Below are 20,534 nucleotides of genomic sequence, written 5' to 3' on the forward strand. Positions count from 1 at the left end.
GGAAGAGATATACTTGCCCGAACAAAGGGGTGGGGTAGGATTGGGGTGGATGGGCGTTTCCGAAAATTCGAATATATTTTCAAAAACAATAATAAATAATCCCTTATATTTCAATTATATTTATATATATATACTGTTCTGAATTTCCCTTCTCATTACGTTTTCATATATATATACATATATAAATGAAAATCGTAATGGGTTGGAAAATCAAGAACAGTGAAAAAACTTCCAGCCTCCACCGGGATTCGAACCGGGCCTCTCGCTCTGTACGCGGACAACCTAACCACTAGGCTATGGACGCTGATTGTATGTCCAGAGGTTCGAAACCGGTAAGGAGAGTCGTAATTCCACTGTAGGCGCTTGTCACCCGTATCGAACAATACTAGTTCTGTTTTTGGTGACATATTTTGCCTTACTCTAGAGATCAAACATAATGCTAACCAACTCGAAATCATTTGTGATTCATAAAGCCGGATCTCGAAAGATACTTTGAACAGACTTTATGTTAATGAAATAGAGATAAACAACAAAGGCAAATGAATATATATAAATGAAAATCGTAATGAGTTGGAAAATCAATATATATATATATATATAAATATATATATATATATCAAATCGATTTATTTCTGTTTAAGTTCAGTTACATATTTGAAGTTAAAAGGAATTAGAATACATATTTGAAGTTATATTTAGAATTAGAATACATATTCAGTGGCGTAGGAAAGTACTTTTGAGTGGGGGGGGGGGGCTGAAGACTGATGGCCGGCCTGGGGGAGGGGTCTTAAGGGGAGGGGGTGCATTTCCAGGTGGCCTCAGATGCAATTTGGTGCACCCACTCCATTTTGTAACGAATTTTGCATTTTCACCTGGCCTTAGATGCAATTTGGTGCTTCAAATGAGATTTTTTTTCTCATTTGGAAATGAAAAAGGGGTTTTCTGACTTGCGGAGCGGGGGGGGGGGGCGGAACGATACTTCCACCCCCCATATTTTTCACTGGGGGGCTGGCGCCCCCCAGCCCCCCGGTTCCTACGCCCTTGTACATATTTATTAGAATACATATTTGAAGAATTACATATTTGAAGTTAAAAGGAATTAGAATCTTATGTTTTTGAGAGAATGTCTATGAAAATTGAAATGTTCGGAAACGGGGAATCCTGCAAAATTATCACGAACTGATTTTTGTTGTTGTGATTGTTCAAACGTAGGCGATTATTAAACCGAGAGCCTGTTTTACCTACATAATTGCCCTCTTTACAAAGAACACTGTAAAAACCATGTAAATGACATTGCCAGATTCACAAGAGAGGGAATGGGGGTCTTAACCTCAGTGCAGAATTTGCCCCCATATTGTTTACCTCTTGGACTGTGGTTAAAATTCTCAATGTTGGCTATAGTCTAAGTGTCTGTGTATCGGAGCATGGCTCCTGCAGGTAAATTGGAACTCCTATTTAAAGAATTTGGATGATGGAAAACAGACAACTGAGCAATTTAGAGTAACATAATAGGTTGAAGACAAGCAGTACAACAATTTGGAAGCTTTAAGAGAGAAAGGAGCTCAATAGGAAAAATAAAGAGAGGTTGCCCCGGACCTGGCAAGCCCACCATGCCGGGATGAACCCTTAAGCTAATAAAAAAATAGTTCCAGGTGACTGGACTGTTCCCCAGAGGAGAACAATTCCAATGTGCACGGTTTTACTCACAAGTCCTCTAGTCACCGGGTTCCTAAACGAGGGGCCCACCTCCCTCTGCCAGGGCTGAAGCCTCCTCCCAGTTTGAAATATCTAAGGTATCTAGGGAACTTTTAAGATTATTTTTAGCGTGGAGTTTATGGACTAAGTAGGCTATTTAATTAAGAGGTCTTGGGTTAGGGGGTCAAGGAGGAGGGGTTTTTTGTTTAAAATAATTAGTTGTTCAAAAAGTGGTGGCGAATTTGCTGCTTCGAGGAGCTTACTATAGTGGGGATATACCTAGGGATATTTAGGCAAATTCTAAGGGCTTTATTATTAATAATGATAAATTGGGAAATTTGGGATTTATTACATCTAACTGGGGGCAGATACTGCCATAGGTAATGATTGGTTTGATTTCAGTTGAATTATAGATTTGTAATAAAATAAGTGGGGATAGGTAATTTAAATTATTTAGACTTTTTAAGTGGTTTTAAGAATCTCCAAGCTTTAGCTATAGTGATGTATGCGTGTTTTTTTAAATTTAAGTTTTATTATCTACAGTAGGGTAATTCCTAGGTAATAGCTTCTTTGCTGGGTGTGATTTTAGTCGTAAAAAGTTTTATACTGTAGTCCTCGGTCGAGTCAATAGAAAAAGGGTACTTAAAGATTACTAGCTTAGATTTGTTAGGATTAATTTTGACTCTCCATTTACTACAACAGAAGCATAGGGTGTTGAATAATTTTTGAAGTGCGTTGATGCATAGGGAGATTATTTTAGTTGTATGCCAAATAGCGAGATTGTCGGCCAACTGACTACATTGTGTGGAGTGAAGCTTATCGTAGGGAGATCGTTAACGTATATGTTATATAAAGGGGGACTTAGCACTGAGCCTTGTGGAGTTCCAGCTTTGAGTTCAAAGGAGTCGGAGATTATGCCATTGAATTTGATTTTTAGTGTACGGTCGTGAAGATAGGAGGAGAGAAGTCTGATGATTTGATTTGGGAGATTATAGTTTAACAATTTGAATCGGAGGCCATTGTGGCAGGTTTTTTCTTGAAGGCCTTTTTCACAGTCTAGGAAAATGGCGGCCGAGTGGAATTTGTTTTGGAAACCTATTTTGATACTTTCCGTTAATCTGAAAAGGGGATCTATAGTAGAATTGTTAGGTCTAAAGCCTGCCTATTGCCGAGAGAATGTATTAGTGTTCTCGAGGAAGCGACTAATTCGACCATTAAGGATTTTTTCAAAGACTTTTCCTAAAACTGGGAGTAGACTGATTGGTGTATAATTGCTTGGATTCGAGTGTGATTTATTTGGTTTTGGAATAAGAACAGCGGTCGCCATTTTCTAGGGAGAAGGGAAATAACCTATATTTATGAGTATACGTTGAAAAGTTTAATGGTATTATCGGTGAGGCTAGCTGGGCAGTTTTTGAGCATAGTAGATAGGTACCACCGTCGTGGCCCGGAGAGGAATAGTTATTTGTTTTTGCTAGAGCTAGTTTCCAGTCTATGATTGTTATTGGGTCGGTTATTTCATATTCTCGGTTAGTATCAGTGTTAAAGTTAGGGTGAACTGGTTTGAGTTAGTGTTGATAAAGTTATCGATATACGTTTTAAAATCACTATCGTAGTTAGGACCTTTTGGGGTGTCAAAGATATTTGCAAACGCTTTTACAAGCAAGTCAAGCTGGTCTGAGGGATTAGTAATACGGTCCCCGATAGTGTTTATCGGGTAGCTGGTGTTGTTACCCATATTTGGTTCTAGTCTTGGCTTTAGGAGATTATTAATTTTCCTCCAGAATGTACTGGGGTCTTTTGCACCGGCGATCTCGCTTCATGTTGTCTTTAATTTAGTTATTTCTTGATGGTGGATGAGATAATTGATTTCTTTGTTAATCTTATTAATTTGAGTCTTAAGTCTAGGGTCTCTAGTTAGACAGAACTCTCTGCTAAGCTTTCTCCTGGCCTTGATAAGGCAAAGTATATTATTTGTTAGTGTCCATTACTTTCTCTTAGTTCTTTTGAGAGGGCTATTTTTGTTAAAACTGGTGGAGATTGCCCGTGAGAGAGTTGTAGCCAAATTGTCTAGTTTGTTTGTAGTATCGATATTGTTGAAGTTAATGTAGTTGGGGTCTGGTCAATAGTTTGTCTATGTCGTTCCTAAAATTGGTCCAGTTTGTCAGATTAGGGGAGCGGTAGAAATTATTACTTATACAAGTTGGTTTAAGTATGAAGCTTATTAAAACAATATGGTAGTCAGAAAAACCGATGTCGCCAATGATCTGTAGGTTAATAGCCTTGGTGGCCAAATATTTGTTGGTAATTATATAGTGAAGTAGTTCTAGTGTCAGTTCTAGTAACAGTGTTACTGTTTATAATACGGAAGTCATGTTTGTCAATAATGTCAAGAAGCTGTTTACCATAGAAAGTTGTTTTGGTGTACCCAAAGTTTAAGTGATGAACATTGAGGTCACCAATTACTATGGTATTTTTTAATTTACACTTAAGAATAATAGATTCGTGAAGGGGTAGGGGACAGGTGGGTTATAGTACGATATTAGAGTGATATTGTGGGGTTTACAAGGAATGATAACTTCGAGAGCTTGATGGTTATGAAGCTCAGGGCCAGTGCTATTAATAGCCTTTATGTGATCTTTGAAGGCAATTAGGATTATAACACCTTTAAACCTAGTTAAGTCTTTTCTGAAAATAATGTAGCCAGGGATATCTAGATGAGAGGTAATATTAAGTTTGGTTTCTTGGATGGATAAAACATTAGGCTGATGGGTATTAATTTCATTAAGAATAAGCGGGAGTTTTGGGAGAATACTATTTATGTTCAGGTGGAGGATTTTTAGCGGGAAGTTTGAATTATTATCCGTCTGACAGTGGAGATAGACATAGGATTGGAGGAGGAAAGATGTTATTACTATAGTTCTTCCGTAGTTAGTTTTATGTTAAGGTGTGTGATTGCCGAGATTATGGCATAGCTTATTTTTTTTTAACGTTAATTTCGAAGTTTGCTTTTTCTGTCACTGACTTAAGTATTTCTACCACGAAGGTTACCAGGTTTACTTTTTCCGAGGAGCGGATGTTGTTGTTTTTTCAATTGTTTTGGAGTAGTTATTTGAGCATATGAGAGCGGTTTTGGATTTTGTTCACTTTTAGTTAGTTTTATCTCTTGATATTTTGGGCATCCTTTGTATATTGCAACATGGTTACCGTCGCAGTTATAGACCGGGAGCCCAGAGGGTTTGGATAGTGTTTACCTCATGAGCTGACCTAGGCCATCCTTGAGGGGTTAATTATTGATGACTGGCGAAGCTACCCCACCACCAATAATCACTGGCTATGGCCATTTGTTTCTCTTGGGGCCACACCTGACACAGTGTACTCACTTTGATGGGGTTACCAATGAAAGCTGATCTAGTTTAGCTTTTACCCACACCCACACCCACCATAGCAGGTTTGCCAGTCGTCTGGTTTCATATACAGGAATGCACTGTGAACATTGTGATGTACAAGGCATTGGTTACCTTCCCAGCTAACCAAACCCTCTGCGCTCCTGCTCTATTAGCAAATTTTTTTGTCTTCTCTATTTTTGTCAGTCCTTGACTCTGTGGTTTTCTCCACATCGCAGACATTTAGTTGGGTGTTTACAGTTATTGAAGGTGTGGCCAAAACCTTGGCATTTGTAGCATTGTACAACTGATGGTTGGTCTTGGTAGATTTCGACCATATGTTTTGTATAACCTAGGGTTAACTGTTTTTTAAGTACTTTACTTTCCAAGTTTCTTTGTTTGTTATTTTGCTAAAACATTCTCTTGATAGATGTAGGTTTGATGCCTTGTTCAAGGAGCTCAGATTTGATATCATTGTCTGTGACAGTTGGATTTATGCCGCAGACAACGGCGGAGTATAGTATTTCGGTGGCAGTTGTTTAGCAAGTTTAGCTATTGGTCTACCTAGATCAGTTGTTTGTAGCCATGGTTTAAGAAGAGAGTGTGTTGATTCGGGGTTGGTCGGGGTTATTTCGATGGTCGAGTTTCTTAGGGTTCTTATCGATGTTATAAGAGCATTTTGTTTAGCCTTCTTGACTAGTTTAGCCATTACAATTGGGTTATGAATTATTTCTTTTGGTATGCCATTTATAACAACTTTTTCACCTTGTTTTGTATTTCTTTCTTTTTTTGGGGGGGGGGGGAGATGTCATTGTCGTTTGTTCTAAAGCGTTTCCTAGTGACGGATTGCCATTTAGTTAGATCAGGGTCAGAGGAGGACGGAAGTAGTGGTATGTTAGCCATTTTGGAGGGCAGCTCTGCAGTAGCAAACTGGAGAGATGGGGAAAAACTTAGAAGCTTCCAAATAAATGAGTGCTTGTCTTACCTTAGAAGATGAACAGGTTCTCCAGTCAGAAAACAATATAAAAAATGGTAGCGTTTAAAAAAACGCTTTTATTCTTCCCTTCAGGGACTAATACAAGGAGAGGAACACTTAGACTGCTATTCTAACAGAAAGGATGAACAAGTTCCGTGATGTAGTTTGAACAGTTATACATTCCACGCATTCCAAGCAACCATGACAACGTGACAGCACGGACGCAAAGATGTAATCGGCATGACTGGTCTGAGTCTGTATTATACCTTCTCTTCCTCCTTTCTTTTAGTATCCTTGATTGGAATCAACATCATCAGCAGTAAAACAGCACAGCAAGCAGCCATCCCCCGAAAAAGAACCCGAGGACCAAATCTGTCATAGACTATGCCACCTATAAGGATGCCGATAAGTTCCCCTGCAGATGGAAGAGAAACAAGTTTTAAATTTATTATTTTACATATTTAAAAAAACATACACATATGTATTTACTAGTTTTTGTTCTTAAGAAAAAGATATAAGGGCTTATTATTCATAGAAATGAGGAGGGCGAAGACGGGGGGGGGGGGGGGGGGCAGTGGTAACATATAAAATGAAATTTTAAAGTTTGGATCAGATGCATTCAAAGTGAAGGTAAAACACTCAAAGCGACATTCCTGGTTTTCTGATCAAAGCTGGGTTATTAATCAATAAGAAACAATTAGTGACAACTATGTAAATTATGCTTATGTACATAATATTATGCAAATTACACTTATTAAAATACTGAATGCGAACTATTAATGAAACACTATTGCAAAACTAAACCAAAGTACATGGCAGTTTTTAAACTTACCTAGACCTTCATCAAAAGCGGTAACCATCGCTTGCATAGTACTAGACATTCCCTCAGGGGCAATCTGATTGGCGTAAATAACCAAACTGGGCCATAGAAAACCGAATGTTACACCATGAAGGGCCTCAATGGGTAATATCAAGACCGGATTCGTAGGTAAAGAATTAGCGAGTTGACGAATAACGTGTCCAAAGACGCCAATAGTCATAACAGCACTGGAACCTAACTTACTTATAAGCCTCTGTGAAATGTACATACAAGGTATCTCAGCGAGACATTCAAACACCGGGCAAAGACCAATCACAATCTTCGATGCATTGAGATCTTCCAGGAACAAAAATAGATAGGTCACAATAACACCCTTGGATGCTCCAGTGATTATCAACACCAGCAAAAATCTGAAAACGTTTAATCTTTTTAACAGTTTAAAAAACGATTTATAGAATGATTTGGTAGGTGCTTTGGAAATAACTTCGATTTTAGACAGAGGAAAGAGAGCTATGAATGCACAAGAAACACAAGTCAGTACAAGCGGCATGAAATATCTACTATTGTAGCAAACATCTCCGCGAGCAGCGCCTCGTCGTTCGGACCACTCCATTAAAAACCCGGCTACCAGGGACATCACCACCACGGACAGTGACGCCAGATATCTCTGTTGGCCATATGAGCTTCCCGTGTACTTGTTACATAGTTCTATCGTGGTGGAGTCGATAAGGACGTGCCAGTTTATAATGAACATATAAACAAACAGCATACTACAAAATGCCGTTAAAAAGGTTCGAAGCGAATCACCATGGTTACTGGTGGCGCTCTCCTGAGGTGCTGTAAAGTGAGTTACATCGTTGTCCACTACGACGTATTCAGTTTGTACGTTATCTGGGTAGAAACCATCAAGTTCATCTTCACTAGGAGAGGACACTGAACTGTTCATGAATGGATTGTTTGTACTTGGTTCAAACACGTTGATCTTAGATCCGTTAAATTCCTTTCCACTACAAATATCCTGGTTGGCTACCGGAATGAATATCAAACAGAGAGGTGAAGTGCATAGTCCAATAACACAACAGAACATGAGAACACGATGAAGGTGGAATTTATCAGCTATTGAGCCCCATAGTGGTGTAGATACCATAGCCATTACTGGTCTGATACTGGATATTATACCAAGAGCAATCGCTGATAAACCGAGTTGATAGAAGTGAAGGTGTACAAACGGTATAAATGAGCTGAGAGCTGTAAAGAAAGAAAAATATATACATATATGTTTATTAAAGAACGTTATTCTTTGTCAAGATAAACTCTATTTCAGTTAAGTATTCAACTGAGCACAAATACTGATCAATTTATCAAGCTAATGAACACGATACGTGTCACTACATACCGATCGTAAATCATCCCATCATCACGTTATAATATGATATTAGAGACGCAGTTATGTAGAGACGCAGTTATGTCATCTTGCACATAGCAGACTATTATTGAATCACTACTGATCGATATTACCAACACACAATCGTCTTGTATCATTATCTCACTATCATAATACATTGTCAATCGTTATTATATTATCAGATATTATAATAAGTAAACTTCATCATTTATCATCAGTGACGTCACAAATTGTATCCAATCATCACTTGATCATGTCGTCACTTGTGGAGAAGCCGTGTTGACGTCATGTTGTTATCAATAGTTTTTTTTTTTTTTATCTACTATCATTACAGCCCTGAAGTCGTCATTAACGCTTTTCATATTTCACTCACTGTTAAGGTCGTTGGGGGTCAACTTGCTAATTAACTGACTGAGATAGTGCACCGTCTATTGGATTATTTAACGTGCCATCATTACCACCACCACTATAGTAACACCATCTGAATCAGTTACATGGTGGAGTTCAGTAACGCCATCATGATACCACCAGTGACGTCATAAATTATCGCATTATCACTTGATCACGTCTACTGGAGACGCCGTTATATCACCATGTTGTTATCGCCAGTTATTTATCAACACCAACTTATTCATATATACTTTTTTCAAGGTGATAACTCCCCCATCGTGTAATCAGAAACGTTGCATGTTAGCTCATCCTCATTTCATTGTGTCGCCCCTTTAAGTCGGCTGCAGTCTGAACTCAACGCGACCAGACTCAATTGCCCGTACAATGTCATGTTCATATCTTCTTCTTTTTTTTTTTCTTCTTCTTTTTTTTTTGGGCTATCCTTAATTCAAACTTTGCATTCAATGTACAATTTGGTTTTTTCCATTTTCGTAAATAGCCAATAGCTATTTCTTCAAAACCGACAATAATTGTGAAAATTAAAGTGATCGATTAACAAAAGTATACTAGATTAATACGAATTTCGAAATATATATAATACACATTCCCACGTTAGCAGATATTAAAGGTGTAGCTGAATTTGGACAAATAGTGACTCCGAAAACCTAAACATCAAAGAGAGAAGAACAACTAGAAAATGTTGCGTACAGGTTATTGTAAGAACTGGGAGAGCGAGTTTCGCACTTATGAAGATATTTCTCCACCTGTAGCAAGAATTTCAACTTATTGAAGAATGCAGTTGTATTTGGAATACCACTGTTCATTTTTTCTTGATAAATATAATACTTCATATGAAAGATAAGGATATTCATAGGGTGTTTTACTTGAAGACGATAACCAAAATATATATCTTGCTTAGACAAAACAAATTGTCTATTTAATATTTTCTGCTCAACATTTAAAATAAAGTTGAAGGTAATATTACACTCCCAAAATAAATGAACTAACGTTTCATCTCTTTCACCACAGAACGTACAACGTGGATTATCCTCTTTATTCATTAAAAAAGTAAATAATTAGTACTTAAAATACGATGTATAAAGCGGAACTGAAAGTATTGAATCTTAGTAACTCTAAGTGGCTGGAAAGGCATCTGAAAAATATCTTTCCACTGAAGCTCACCTATATCTATTGAAGTGCAAATTCAATTTAGAGATTGACTTCGGTGGTGTTACAAATCTCTGGATAAGCTGATTACATATGTAACGTGAAAGGAATGGCATATTATGAATAGAATCTAGTAAAGACACCCCATTGTTATCACCCTGTGTAAATAACTCTTTCCAAATGACTGGGAATTGCGTAGATAATACCATAATACGTTGTAAGAGGACAATTAAAGTTATTTTTTTCAACGACGAGTGTGATAAGAAACAATAGTTGTCATCTAATAAATCTTTTAAATATGCAATCTCCTTTTCCTGCCAGTCTTTATAAAAAAAAAATTATGATAAACTTTAATGTTATGATTATTCCAAATGATTTGATCCTTGAAGTTACAAGTTGGGTTCTTAAATGCAAAACGGGACCAGCCATGGATAACATCATTTAAAAACTTATTAGTTGTCTTAATGTCTTCATATGAACAATTACAAGCAAATAAACGATGTTTGCCAAAATTCCTTAAATAAAAGTTGAAGTATAATTTCCATAATGCAACACTTTTATCATGATATCGCCTCACCCAAGTACGTTTTAAACCATCAATGAAGCTGTTAAGATAGACTGCTTTTAACCCACCACTGGCAATATAGGATTTATTAAAGTAGTACGCCTCATTTTATCAGGTTTTCCTGACCAAATAAACTAATAAATAATCGACTCAATCAACTAAATGAAATATTCAGGCGGGTTCGGAAGATTCGGAAGATTTAATATTAATAGCTAAAATTTCAGCGCAGATAATAAAGATATAAGGACTTAAAGGGCAACCCTGTCTCACTCCTCTATAAACAGAAAATGAATAACCTTGTCGGTGACTGATGCCGTAGGGTTGCAATAAATAGTACGAACCCAATGACAACAATTGTCAGTAAATTTGAAATAAATGTAAACACTGAAATATAAAATTCAAATTCAACTTTCTCAAAATCAATAAACAGGGAAAAAACCGGGATAGATTGTTCACTGCAGAAATCAATAGTATCAAGAATACAGCAAATATTCTCGCCGATAAAGCGACCTTTTATAAAAACCAGTTTGATTGGGACCAATAATCGAAGAAAGAATTCTATTTACTCTCGCTGCTAATGCTTTATAGAACAAATTTTATAATCAGTATTTAAAAGTGAAATTGGGCGGAAATTCTTAACAAGAGTGTGATTAGGAACAGGGCAGAGGGACACTACGAGTTTGCTCGTCGGAAAGGGAACCCTGGGTATAAGCATAGTTCAAAGAGGAAGTTATACGATAGAACCAATATTTGACCAACATTGCTTGTAGAAGTCCACAGGGAGCCCATCACTATACCAGGACTCTTACCGTTAACCATAGAAAATAGGGCAACTTTACATTCACTCTCTGATAATAATAAAACCATCACACGAATCTGCCTCTTCATTATCTAAAAAGCTTTTAGACTACAGCATGAACGTAAAAATGGTAGAATTATTAGTCTCTTCTCCCTTATACAAATTCTCGTCAAAAGTGCGTAATTCGTTAAGAATTTCAAAATTCTCAGATAAAATAAAAACCATTATCATCTTTCAAATGACTATAATAACCTTTTGTTTTCCTATTACGTCTTTCGAGATTCAAAAAATATTTTGTAATTCCTTTCTCCTTGTTCCACCCATTCAGCTCTAGAACGCATAATAATAATACCCTTTAATTTACAATCAAAAAATTTGTTCTAAATTATTCCTTGCAACATTCAAACCCACTCATCAAAGCGTCGGAAAGAAGAACCGATGTGGACCTCCGTTCTTTTAATTTCCGCATTAAATATCTAATTTACAGTAGCTTTTTGTCAATAATACAGTCACTCCCTGCATTGTGTACTGGACTTTCCCTATGTGAAACTGTACATGTAGCAGACTGCATACAGGCGAAAGTTGCCGACGTTCGTCGCGGTGATCATTCGTAAAAGTACTGAGTGACGTCACTTTCGTGACGTCAGAGAAATGTACTGTACAAAACTTTGACGTCCAGAAGAAATATTCTGAAAAACCATTACGTCACGACCACGCCTCTTTAAGTACCTCCGTAGGCTGAGTCATATGAAACTGTTTCTCTAACACTGCGATGTGTCTAAGAAGATTAGGATGCTTTCTTTCATTTGTTTTTTCTGACTATAGAAGCAACACGGATTTTATACTTAATATACTCCCATTTTAGAACTGGGTTGCTATGGGGAATGGAATTTAGAGCAGAAGCAATAGTGTTCTCGATTAACTGAATGTATAGTAATGATTAGCAAGCAATGAACAATTCAATTTCCAGTATCCCGGACCTCTTTTAAAAATAATTAATGCTAATTTCTAAATCAATAATGGAGTGATCTGAAAGGAGGTTATAGGGAGAATAGAGAATTTGGTAACAGAACTTACGAAACTACGAAAAATTACTAAAATACTATCAAAAAAATCCAGCCGACAACAAATATCATACGAACTATTCGATCTCCAAGAAAATTCTTTGCTATGGGGATTTCTCTCTCTCTCCAAATATCAATTAAATTAAAATTAAATCTAAACACTTATCATGAGCGTTAAAATTAAAAAATTAAAATCCCCACCAATAATTATAGAATCACAAGAAAAATTATGGAATTTAGCACACATATCAGAATCATCGAAGTTGGGACCAAAAATACACACCAAAGTGAGAATACTGTCGAATATTTTGAATACGCCAAAAAGACTTTTGCCGTTGGCAGATGCAGAAATGTGTAGAATGGTCACCCTTCTAACCGAGGGCGCAACAGAATACTAGCCCCTCTACTTGACGAAGTCCCGTGACTACAAATGATATCACCTCCCATTCATTGCACCAATAAGATTCATCGCTTGCTATACTATGAGTTTCTTGTAAAAAATAAATATCTCTATTGTACGGTTTAAAAGTGCCATCAACATAAGAAAACTTTGCCCCAAATAAGTCAACATTTTTCAGTAAATTGTTTAGATAACAAGATAATATCTTATCAAAAATCAGAAAAATGTTGGATTGCTCAGTTGTTTTAACTGAGTAAGTGAACAATTTTCTGCAAAATGTTGCTCAGTTGGAATGAAGTGACCAATTGAACATTTTGCAGAAAAATGTTCAATTGCTCAGTTGGAATGAAGTGAACGATTAAACATTTTGCAGAAAAATGTTGAATTGACAAGATACGATAAGTTGTCAATTGAACATTTTGCAGAAAAATGTTGAATTGGCGAGATACGATAAGTTGTCAATTGAACATTTTGCAGAAAATTGTGCAATTGCTCAGTTGGAATGAAGTGAACGATTAAACATTTTGCAAAAAAAATGTTCAATTGACGAGATACGATAAGTTGTCAATTGAACATTTTGCAGAAAATTGTGCAATTGCTCAGTTGGAATGAAGTGAACGATTAAACATTTTGCAAAAAAAATGTTCAATTGACGAGATACGAAAAGTTGTCATTTGAACATTTTGCAGAAAATTGTGCAATTGCTCAGTTGGAATGAAGTGAACGATTAAACATTTTGCAAAAAAATGTTGAATTGACGAGATACGATAAGTTGTCAATTGAACATTTTGCAGAAAATTGTTCAATTGCTCAGTTGGAATGAAGTGAACAATTGAACATTTTGCAGAAAAATGCTGAGTTGACGAGATACGATAAGTTGTCAATTGAACATTTTGCAGAAAATTGTTCAGTTGGAATGAGTGAACAATTGAACAATTTGCAGAAAAATGTTGAATTGACGAGATACGATAAGTTGTCAATTAAACATTTGCAGAAAATTGTTCATTTGGAGTGACGTGAACAATTGAATATTTTGCAGAAAAATGTTGAGTTGACGAGATACGATAAGTTGTCAATTAAACATTTTGCAGAAAATTGGTCAATTGGAATGAAGTGAACAATTTAACATTTTGCAGAAAAATGTTGAATTGACGAGATACGATAAGTTGTCATTTGAAAATTTTACAGAAAATTGTGCAATTGCTCAGTTGGAAAGAAGTGAACAATTAAACATTTTGCAGAAAAATGTTGAGTTGACGAGATACGATAAGTTGTCAATTAAACATTTTGCAGAAAATTGTTCAATTGGAATGAAGTGAAGCATTTAACATTTCGCAGAAAAATGTTGAATTGACGAGATACAATAAGTTGTCAATTGAACATTTTGCAGAAAATTGTGTAATTGGACTGAAGTGAACAATTAAACATTTTGCAGAAAATTGTGTAATTGGACTGAAGTGAACAATTTAACATTTTGCAGAAAAATGTTGAATTGACGAGATAAAATTGTCAATTGGACATTTTGCAGAAATTTTTTCAATTGCTCAGTTAAAGCAACTGAGCAATTCACCTTTTTTCTGAATTTTGATAAGATATTATCTTGTTATCTAAACAATTGACTGAAAAATGTCAACTTATGGGGCAAAGTTTTTCTTATGTTGATGGCAATTTTAAGCTTCCGTACTAATGAGTGTATGGAGGAAGGGGAAAGTCCGTTTTTTATGTTGCCTATTATAATTCCACGAACATTACTAATACGGTAACAAGGCCATGATGATAAAAGTATATAATATTATAAAAGGCCACTAGATAAACTACTACAGTACAATTTATTGTATAAACAATAACACACCTGAGATTGCTCAACAAAAAATAAGAAAAAATAATCAAATGGGTGGGGGGGGGGGTTCTTTTCACCCCAAATCAGCTGAAGTGGTTCAATCAACCAAAACAATAGCACTAGCCTGGGCTCATACATAGTAAGGGTAGCCTGTACTACATGTGAGTCAAAAAGAAAAGAAAAGGTATTGAAAGTACAACGGATAACTTACAATTGTTGAGGACATACTGTCCTTATGACACAACGATACAGGAGTCCATGTCGATTTCCAATGAGATATGAGTTCAAAATTAATGGGGCTTTCCAGTGATCTCACGCCACTTTCCTCCTGTGAAACGTAATTTGGTTCCCTGGTGGTAGAGGTTCTTAACCTGAGTAGACCATTTCTTATTTACAGTCAAATCTTTTGGTTAAGTCATCGACGATGAAGAATGTCTGTCCTACCAGCGCCGTCCGTCTGTTCTTCATAACGAAGAATAACGAAGACCTTATCCTTAAAGGAGTGACATCGTACCAGTTTGTGAGGTGGTCTGTCCCCATGCCGTCTCTGTGGAATCGCTCGATGGAGATATTTGGAGCATCGGGCAGTAGAGAGGTTACCGTGCTTTTGACGATCGCTTCACAATCCTCCCCTTCAGATTGAAGTATGCCGACAACTCGGAAATTGTTCCGTCGAGACATTCTTTCAAGCTTGTTTGTGTCCGATGAGGTATTGTTCGAGGCCTGTTCGAGACGTGTTACTCTGTGATTGAGTTATTTGGATTCCTTTGGTTTTGGCCGCCATCTTTTTTTTCTAATGAGTCTAATCGTTTGGCCAAAAATTTGAGGGCTTTTCCCAAGCTCTGACTCAAGTTTGGCCATTCAGCCCTGTAATTCTCTAATTGAGCGTTTCGCAGCTACGTGAAAACTATCGATAGAATGTTTCCAGTTATCTTGATTATCTCTCAGAGTATCGCTCTTCGACTACCTGTGCATGACGTAGTAGGCCTAACTGGTTAGGCGTGGTCTGGGATTTCGGCCGTGCACAATTTTGTTTATTTGCCGATGAGAATCGGTCTCTTCTTCCAGGTCCTGGCATTTTCACGAAAAGGGCAGTCCGATTAAATGAATTATTCTTGAAGAAATGCTGAAAAATGTTATATCCGTGTAAAAGAATGATTTTACTCACTGGAGCTCAGAAAATAACCCGCCATATCCATACTACTCGTAATAAACGTAGCGTCCTATTGCCATTCAAGCGGGAAGATGCTAGATGTTGAATTTCCCAGACTGAAGACATCGTGACTTTTAACTGGCTTAATCTTTCTTTCTTCTCTCAGCATCCCTTGTCTACTAATCCTCTTACATCTATCTCTTTGTGTTCACCATGCTCATTAACCTGTCTGTATTCTGTGCCTGTTTTTGTCCCTTCTGTTACTGTTACTTGTCATTTAGCCTTTGAAGAAGATCCTGCTAGGATCGAAACGTCAGGCCAACTTACTTTTACACATTGGCTTAATCTTGATCAGTAGTTTAGTGTTAATCACACGCATATATGCCCGAGTATTCACATCTGACGTGCACATGATCTTGAAGGTATGTATGTGGGGGAAGGGGGGGGTGTCAAATTCTACAATCCCCGACTTATTTAGGTACTAGGCGCAGGACAATTTATATGGAAGGAACAGTGGTGCATTAAGGATTTGACAAACGAAACGATGTGACCCAGGGGTACGTCATTGAGGCCGATTCCATTGTAGGAGGAGGGGTATGAAATTTAAAATGAAGACGTCAAATGGTGCATATTCCTTTGAGGCATATTTAGACTACATATTAGGGCTAAGCGCAAAAGCGGTCTATTTCTTCCTCGACAGAATATAACAAATCCCCCGTCTAACGTTTCCCCCTGACTGACGTTGGAGGTTGCAGACATGCTCCCCTTCCCCTTTGTCCACGACTATACACGATATACCACGTAACGCCGTTTGCGTTGTCTTGGGTGCGCGCGTTGAATAGAGTGGATTGCGGTCGGCTTTACAGACTAAAATCATCAATATTGTTATCAAAAGTGCTCTCATTTGGCAAAGACAGTTTATCGTAAATACAGCCGTCTTCTTTGCAGTCAGCATAAACATCGTTATCGTTAGCTCAATAAAAACATCACATTAGTTTTGTCTTTGTCTTATTTTGTCTTTGTCTTTGTTGTCTTTGTCTTTGTTTTATCTTTGTCTTATTTTGTCTTAAAATGTTGTTTACAAACAAAAAGCCATATTTACCTCCACCCATGAAAAAGTATGCCAGTTTAACTGGGACAAATTTGGCGTCAATTTGAAAGAATTTGGTTTTCTGAACTTCATCCTCGTGAATGTGTTTTGAAGTACCTGTGACGGAAACAGAATGACATTTAAATCTTGACATTGAGACTTCCTCTGGCATTATACTAAAACTCGTATAACTTCGTTGTGGTGATTAAGCCAGCAATATTCTTAGATTTTAAGGAATTATGAATGGTCTTCTTACGTTGTTGTGAGCATCCCACAGTCATCACTGGTATAGAAACAACTAAGAAACTGTAGTCAGGCGCGTAGCCAAGGGGGGGGGGGGGGAGAAGGGGGCAGCCGCCCCCCCCCCCCCCCCTTGAGCATATTTCTTTTAAATGTTTTTATGATATCGCTAGTAATTTCAAAAGAGAAATTGCTAAGATGCAACTTACAAGGCCTGGGAATGCTATTTCCAGCGATCTGGGAGACATTTTCAGCCAAAATTTGTACGCTTCGCGCCAATCGTGGTGGCGCTACGCTTAGATAGTTTACAATGCCGTTTCTACGGCTCTGATAGTTTGCCTACATTTTCTCCCCTCCCTTGGCAAATTCCGGGCTACGCGACTGCCTGTAGTCGGGCCCCGGACCCCCGGTTACAATTATGTCACCGAACCAGCCTTCTGCACTATTCATTTCCTCATAAGTATATTATTAAACTGAGAATACAAAACTTAACCAAACCCTTACCGGCCCCATATATATTTCTGCGGTCCCCTAATGTCCAAGGGCCTTTCTTTGTATGTAGTTGTATTTTGTATATATATATATATATATATATATATATATATATATATATATATATATATATATATATACATACATATATATATATGTATATATATATATATATATACACAAAATACACACACACACGCATATATATATATATATTGAATATATATATATATATATGTATATATATGTATATGTATATATATATATATATATTGAATATATATATATATATGTATATATATATGTATGTATATATATATATATATATATTGAATATATATATATATATGTATATATATATGTATGTATATATATATATATATATATTTATATATATAAATATATATATATATATATATATATATATATATATATCCTAATTACATATTTACTGGACTTCGATGTACAAGTTAATCAACTTATGTCTATAGTTACGATATGGTAACTATACCTGGTAGAAAAGTTTCTGTTTCGTGAGGTGATGATCCTATAGTCAAGTCGTGAAGTTTGATGTTTTCCCCGGTTGAGAGGCCGCCATCTTGTTTTTCTGTTTCTTTCATTTTGACGAAGTTCTGTAAATATGTGCATATATATATATATATATATATATATATATATATATATATATTAGTTAGCTTGATTCAACCTTAGTATCTGAAAAAGACAATTTTTAACATTCTATTAATAACAATAATAATATTCCAATGATGTAAGCAGCTATAGACGTAACGATATATGAATATTTATTATTTAGGTTTCTATTCGATGATTATTACTAAGGGGAATCTCCCTCTTGAAAGAAGTGGGGCAGCGTGAGTGGTACAGATGTACGTCACTCTGTTCCAAGCTTTATGGATTTTACATGTGATAACTTACATGCAACGCCAAAGACCAAACAATGTATACGTATAATCGTGTATCTTTATATCATCGTATTACCATAAATTACTTAAATTTGTAACCCAAGTCCGAGCTTGGCATTAAACCGAGTCAGTTCAACATAAATGGCCACCGATGGACAGTCGGTCAGCTCATGAGCGGTGCTCATGTGTTTTCTACACATGGGGATTGCCGCCGGGAGAAGACTGCATGCCATGGGTGGCTCGCCGGCCAGCCGGCCGGCCAGCAGGACGGTCACATTGGACATCTACATATTTCAACCCCCAGACAACACGTTTAAAAAAAAAAACAGTTGGTCGCGTTTATTACCAGTAACTAACATCAGTATTTCCAATGTTACCAGTGAGGTTACTAGATTACTAGATTATCTGATCCGAAAGTTCAGTACATCTGTACAAGGGCGTAGGAACCGGGGGGGCTGGGGGGCGCCAGCCCCCCAGTGAAAAATATGGAGGGGCGGAAGTATCATTCCGCCCCCCCCCCCCGCTTTGCAAGTCAGAAAACCCCTTTTTCATTTCCAAATGAGAAAAGAATCTCATTTGGAGCACCAAATTGCATCTAAGGCCAGGTGAAAATGCAAAATTATATACAAAATGGAGTGGGTGTGTTGAAGTGTGATATATTGCACCAAATTGCATCTGAGGCCACCTGGAAATGCAAAATGCAAACAAATTCACCCTCCCCTTAGACCCCTCCCACAGGCCGGCCATCAGTCTTCAGCCCCCCACTCAAATGTACCTTCCTACGCCACTGCATCTGTATATGAATGCAATGAAGTATTTCGCTTTCGAAGGACGCATTATCTGCATGCAGCCATTGATAAGTACCGTATTCAAAAAGACAATTGTAATTTATCAGTGTATGTGCAACTATATACTTTTAGAGTGTTTGTAAAATGCTTGTTGAAATTTTGAGCATTGGTGACCATTATCTGACTGTCTGACTAATTAGCATATTTGGGGTGGGGGGGGGGGGGGGTGATGGTGGGCCAAAACTGATGACCTTGAATCCCAAAATTTGTCCATTCGCTAAAGAAACATATACTAGCGATATAACTTGTTATTCATTACTCTAACCAAGAAAGGTGGTATTACGTTGCAATTACAAAGGTCTACTAGTGTGTAAACTAGATATATAAGTAAGGTGATAAAGGTTGTACTTACCCGAATAGAAAGAGACAGAATTCAAATTTAATCCGAGCTCGGCGAAACTTTCTGTAACAATCCTTAACCGTTCAATAAAGTATAGATAGCCAACTCGTTTATCTGAAAAAAGCTATATACCTCTTATCTATATGATACATGGTGAAGGGATATGTCAACAACTCGTGTAAACATGTCAATTGGATACACTTATATGTTGTGTATAACCGTCGGGTCTCATCAATGACCAGCCATTGCTTTACACGGGAGTAACGCATGGCATGGGCATGGTGCGATATATGGCCTAAACAGTTGTTGTTTCCACTTTTCAGGAATTAATTTTACCTGATTACTCCTCTACATATCCTGGGATCCGGTGACTATATCCCGAAACAGTACTGATTACAGCGGTTGCTAGCCCTAGTTACTGTAGGCCGCAGGGGTGGGCAACCTTTTTGAATGAATGGGCCAGATATAAGGAGTGAAAATTGACTGTGCCGCATCTTATACCAACGACCTGCTGTCGATTTCAAACTTTTGATTCCGAGGACTTTGAAGAATAGGTGTGTGTACTTAATCTGTATCGACGGAAAAATAATGTCAGTACAGTACAGTTGATAATTAATGAAGATAATAGGCCTACCTAACAGCATCATTAGTGTCGATAAATTCTAAGCAGCTAGCTTGTTTTTGTTTTTTTTTGATGATGATGATGATGTAAAATAGATTGACTTTCTTTCTTTTTCTTGAGACATCTGTCGGGCTGCAAAAAAGTCACTGGCGGGCCGCATGTGGTCCGCGGGCCGTAGGTTACCCACCCCAGCTGTAGGGTGTACATACGAACCTGCCCCTTGTTAGTTAACGAAAAAATATCCCGATATCGTCGTACTTCGGGAAATTTCATTCAAAGTGGAAATAATGTCACGAACTAATCTTATTGTTGTACTTAT

At 37.2% G+C, this 20,534-nt stretch overlaps 1 protein-coding gene across 3 annotated transcripts; it reads right to left on the reverse strand.

Annotated features, from left to right (window-relative positions):
* Window positions 1-801: 801 nt before the first annotated feature.
* LOC139960243 (major facilitator superfamily domain-containing protein 6-like) lies at window positions 802-20,161 on the reverse strand. 3 transcript variants are annotated; one of them, XM_071958444.1, is made up of 6 exons: window positions 19,606-20,161; window positions 18,159-18,196; window positions 17,994-18,128; window positions 16,763-16,867; window positions 6,890-8,125; window positions 802-6,472 (listed from the first exon to the last, which is right to left on the reverse strand). In XM_071958444.1, the coding sequence occupies exons 3-6, from the start codon at window positions 18,100-18,102 to the stop codon at window positions 6,318-6,320; spliced, it is 1,605 nt and encodes a 534-aa protein (XP_071814545.1). In that variant the 5' UTR covers window positions 18,103-18,128; window positions 18,159-18,196; window positions 19,606-20,161; the 3' UTR covers window positions 802-6,317. The 3 variants fall into 3 exon arrangements, with proteins under 3 accessions (XP_071814545.1, XP_071814546.1, XP_071814547.1); XM_071958445.1 differs by lacking the exon at window positions 18,159-18,196 and having other exon boundaries at window positions 17,994-18,114; XM_071958446.1 differs by lacking the exons at window positions 16,763-16,867; window positions 17,994-18,128; window positions 18,159-18,196; window positions 19,606-20,161 and adding an exon at window positions 14,719-15,992.
* Between the last annotated feature and the right edge of the window lie 373 nt (window positions 20,162-20,534).

Source organism: Apostichopus japonicus, chromosome 19 (assembly GCF_037975245.1).
Source record: "Apostichopus japonicus isolate 1M-3 chromosome 19, ASM3797524v1, whole genome shotgun sequence".
NCBI lineage: Eukaryota > Metazoa > Echinodermata > Holothuroidea > Aspidochirotida > Stichopodidae > Apostichopus > Apostichopus japonicus.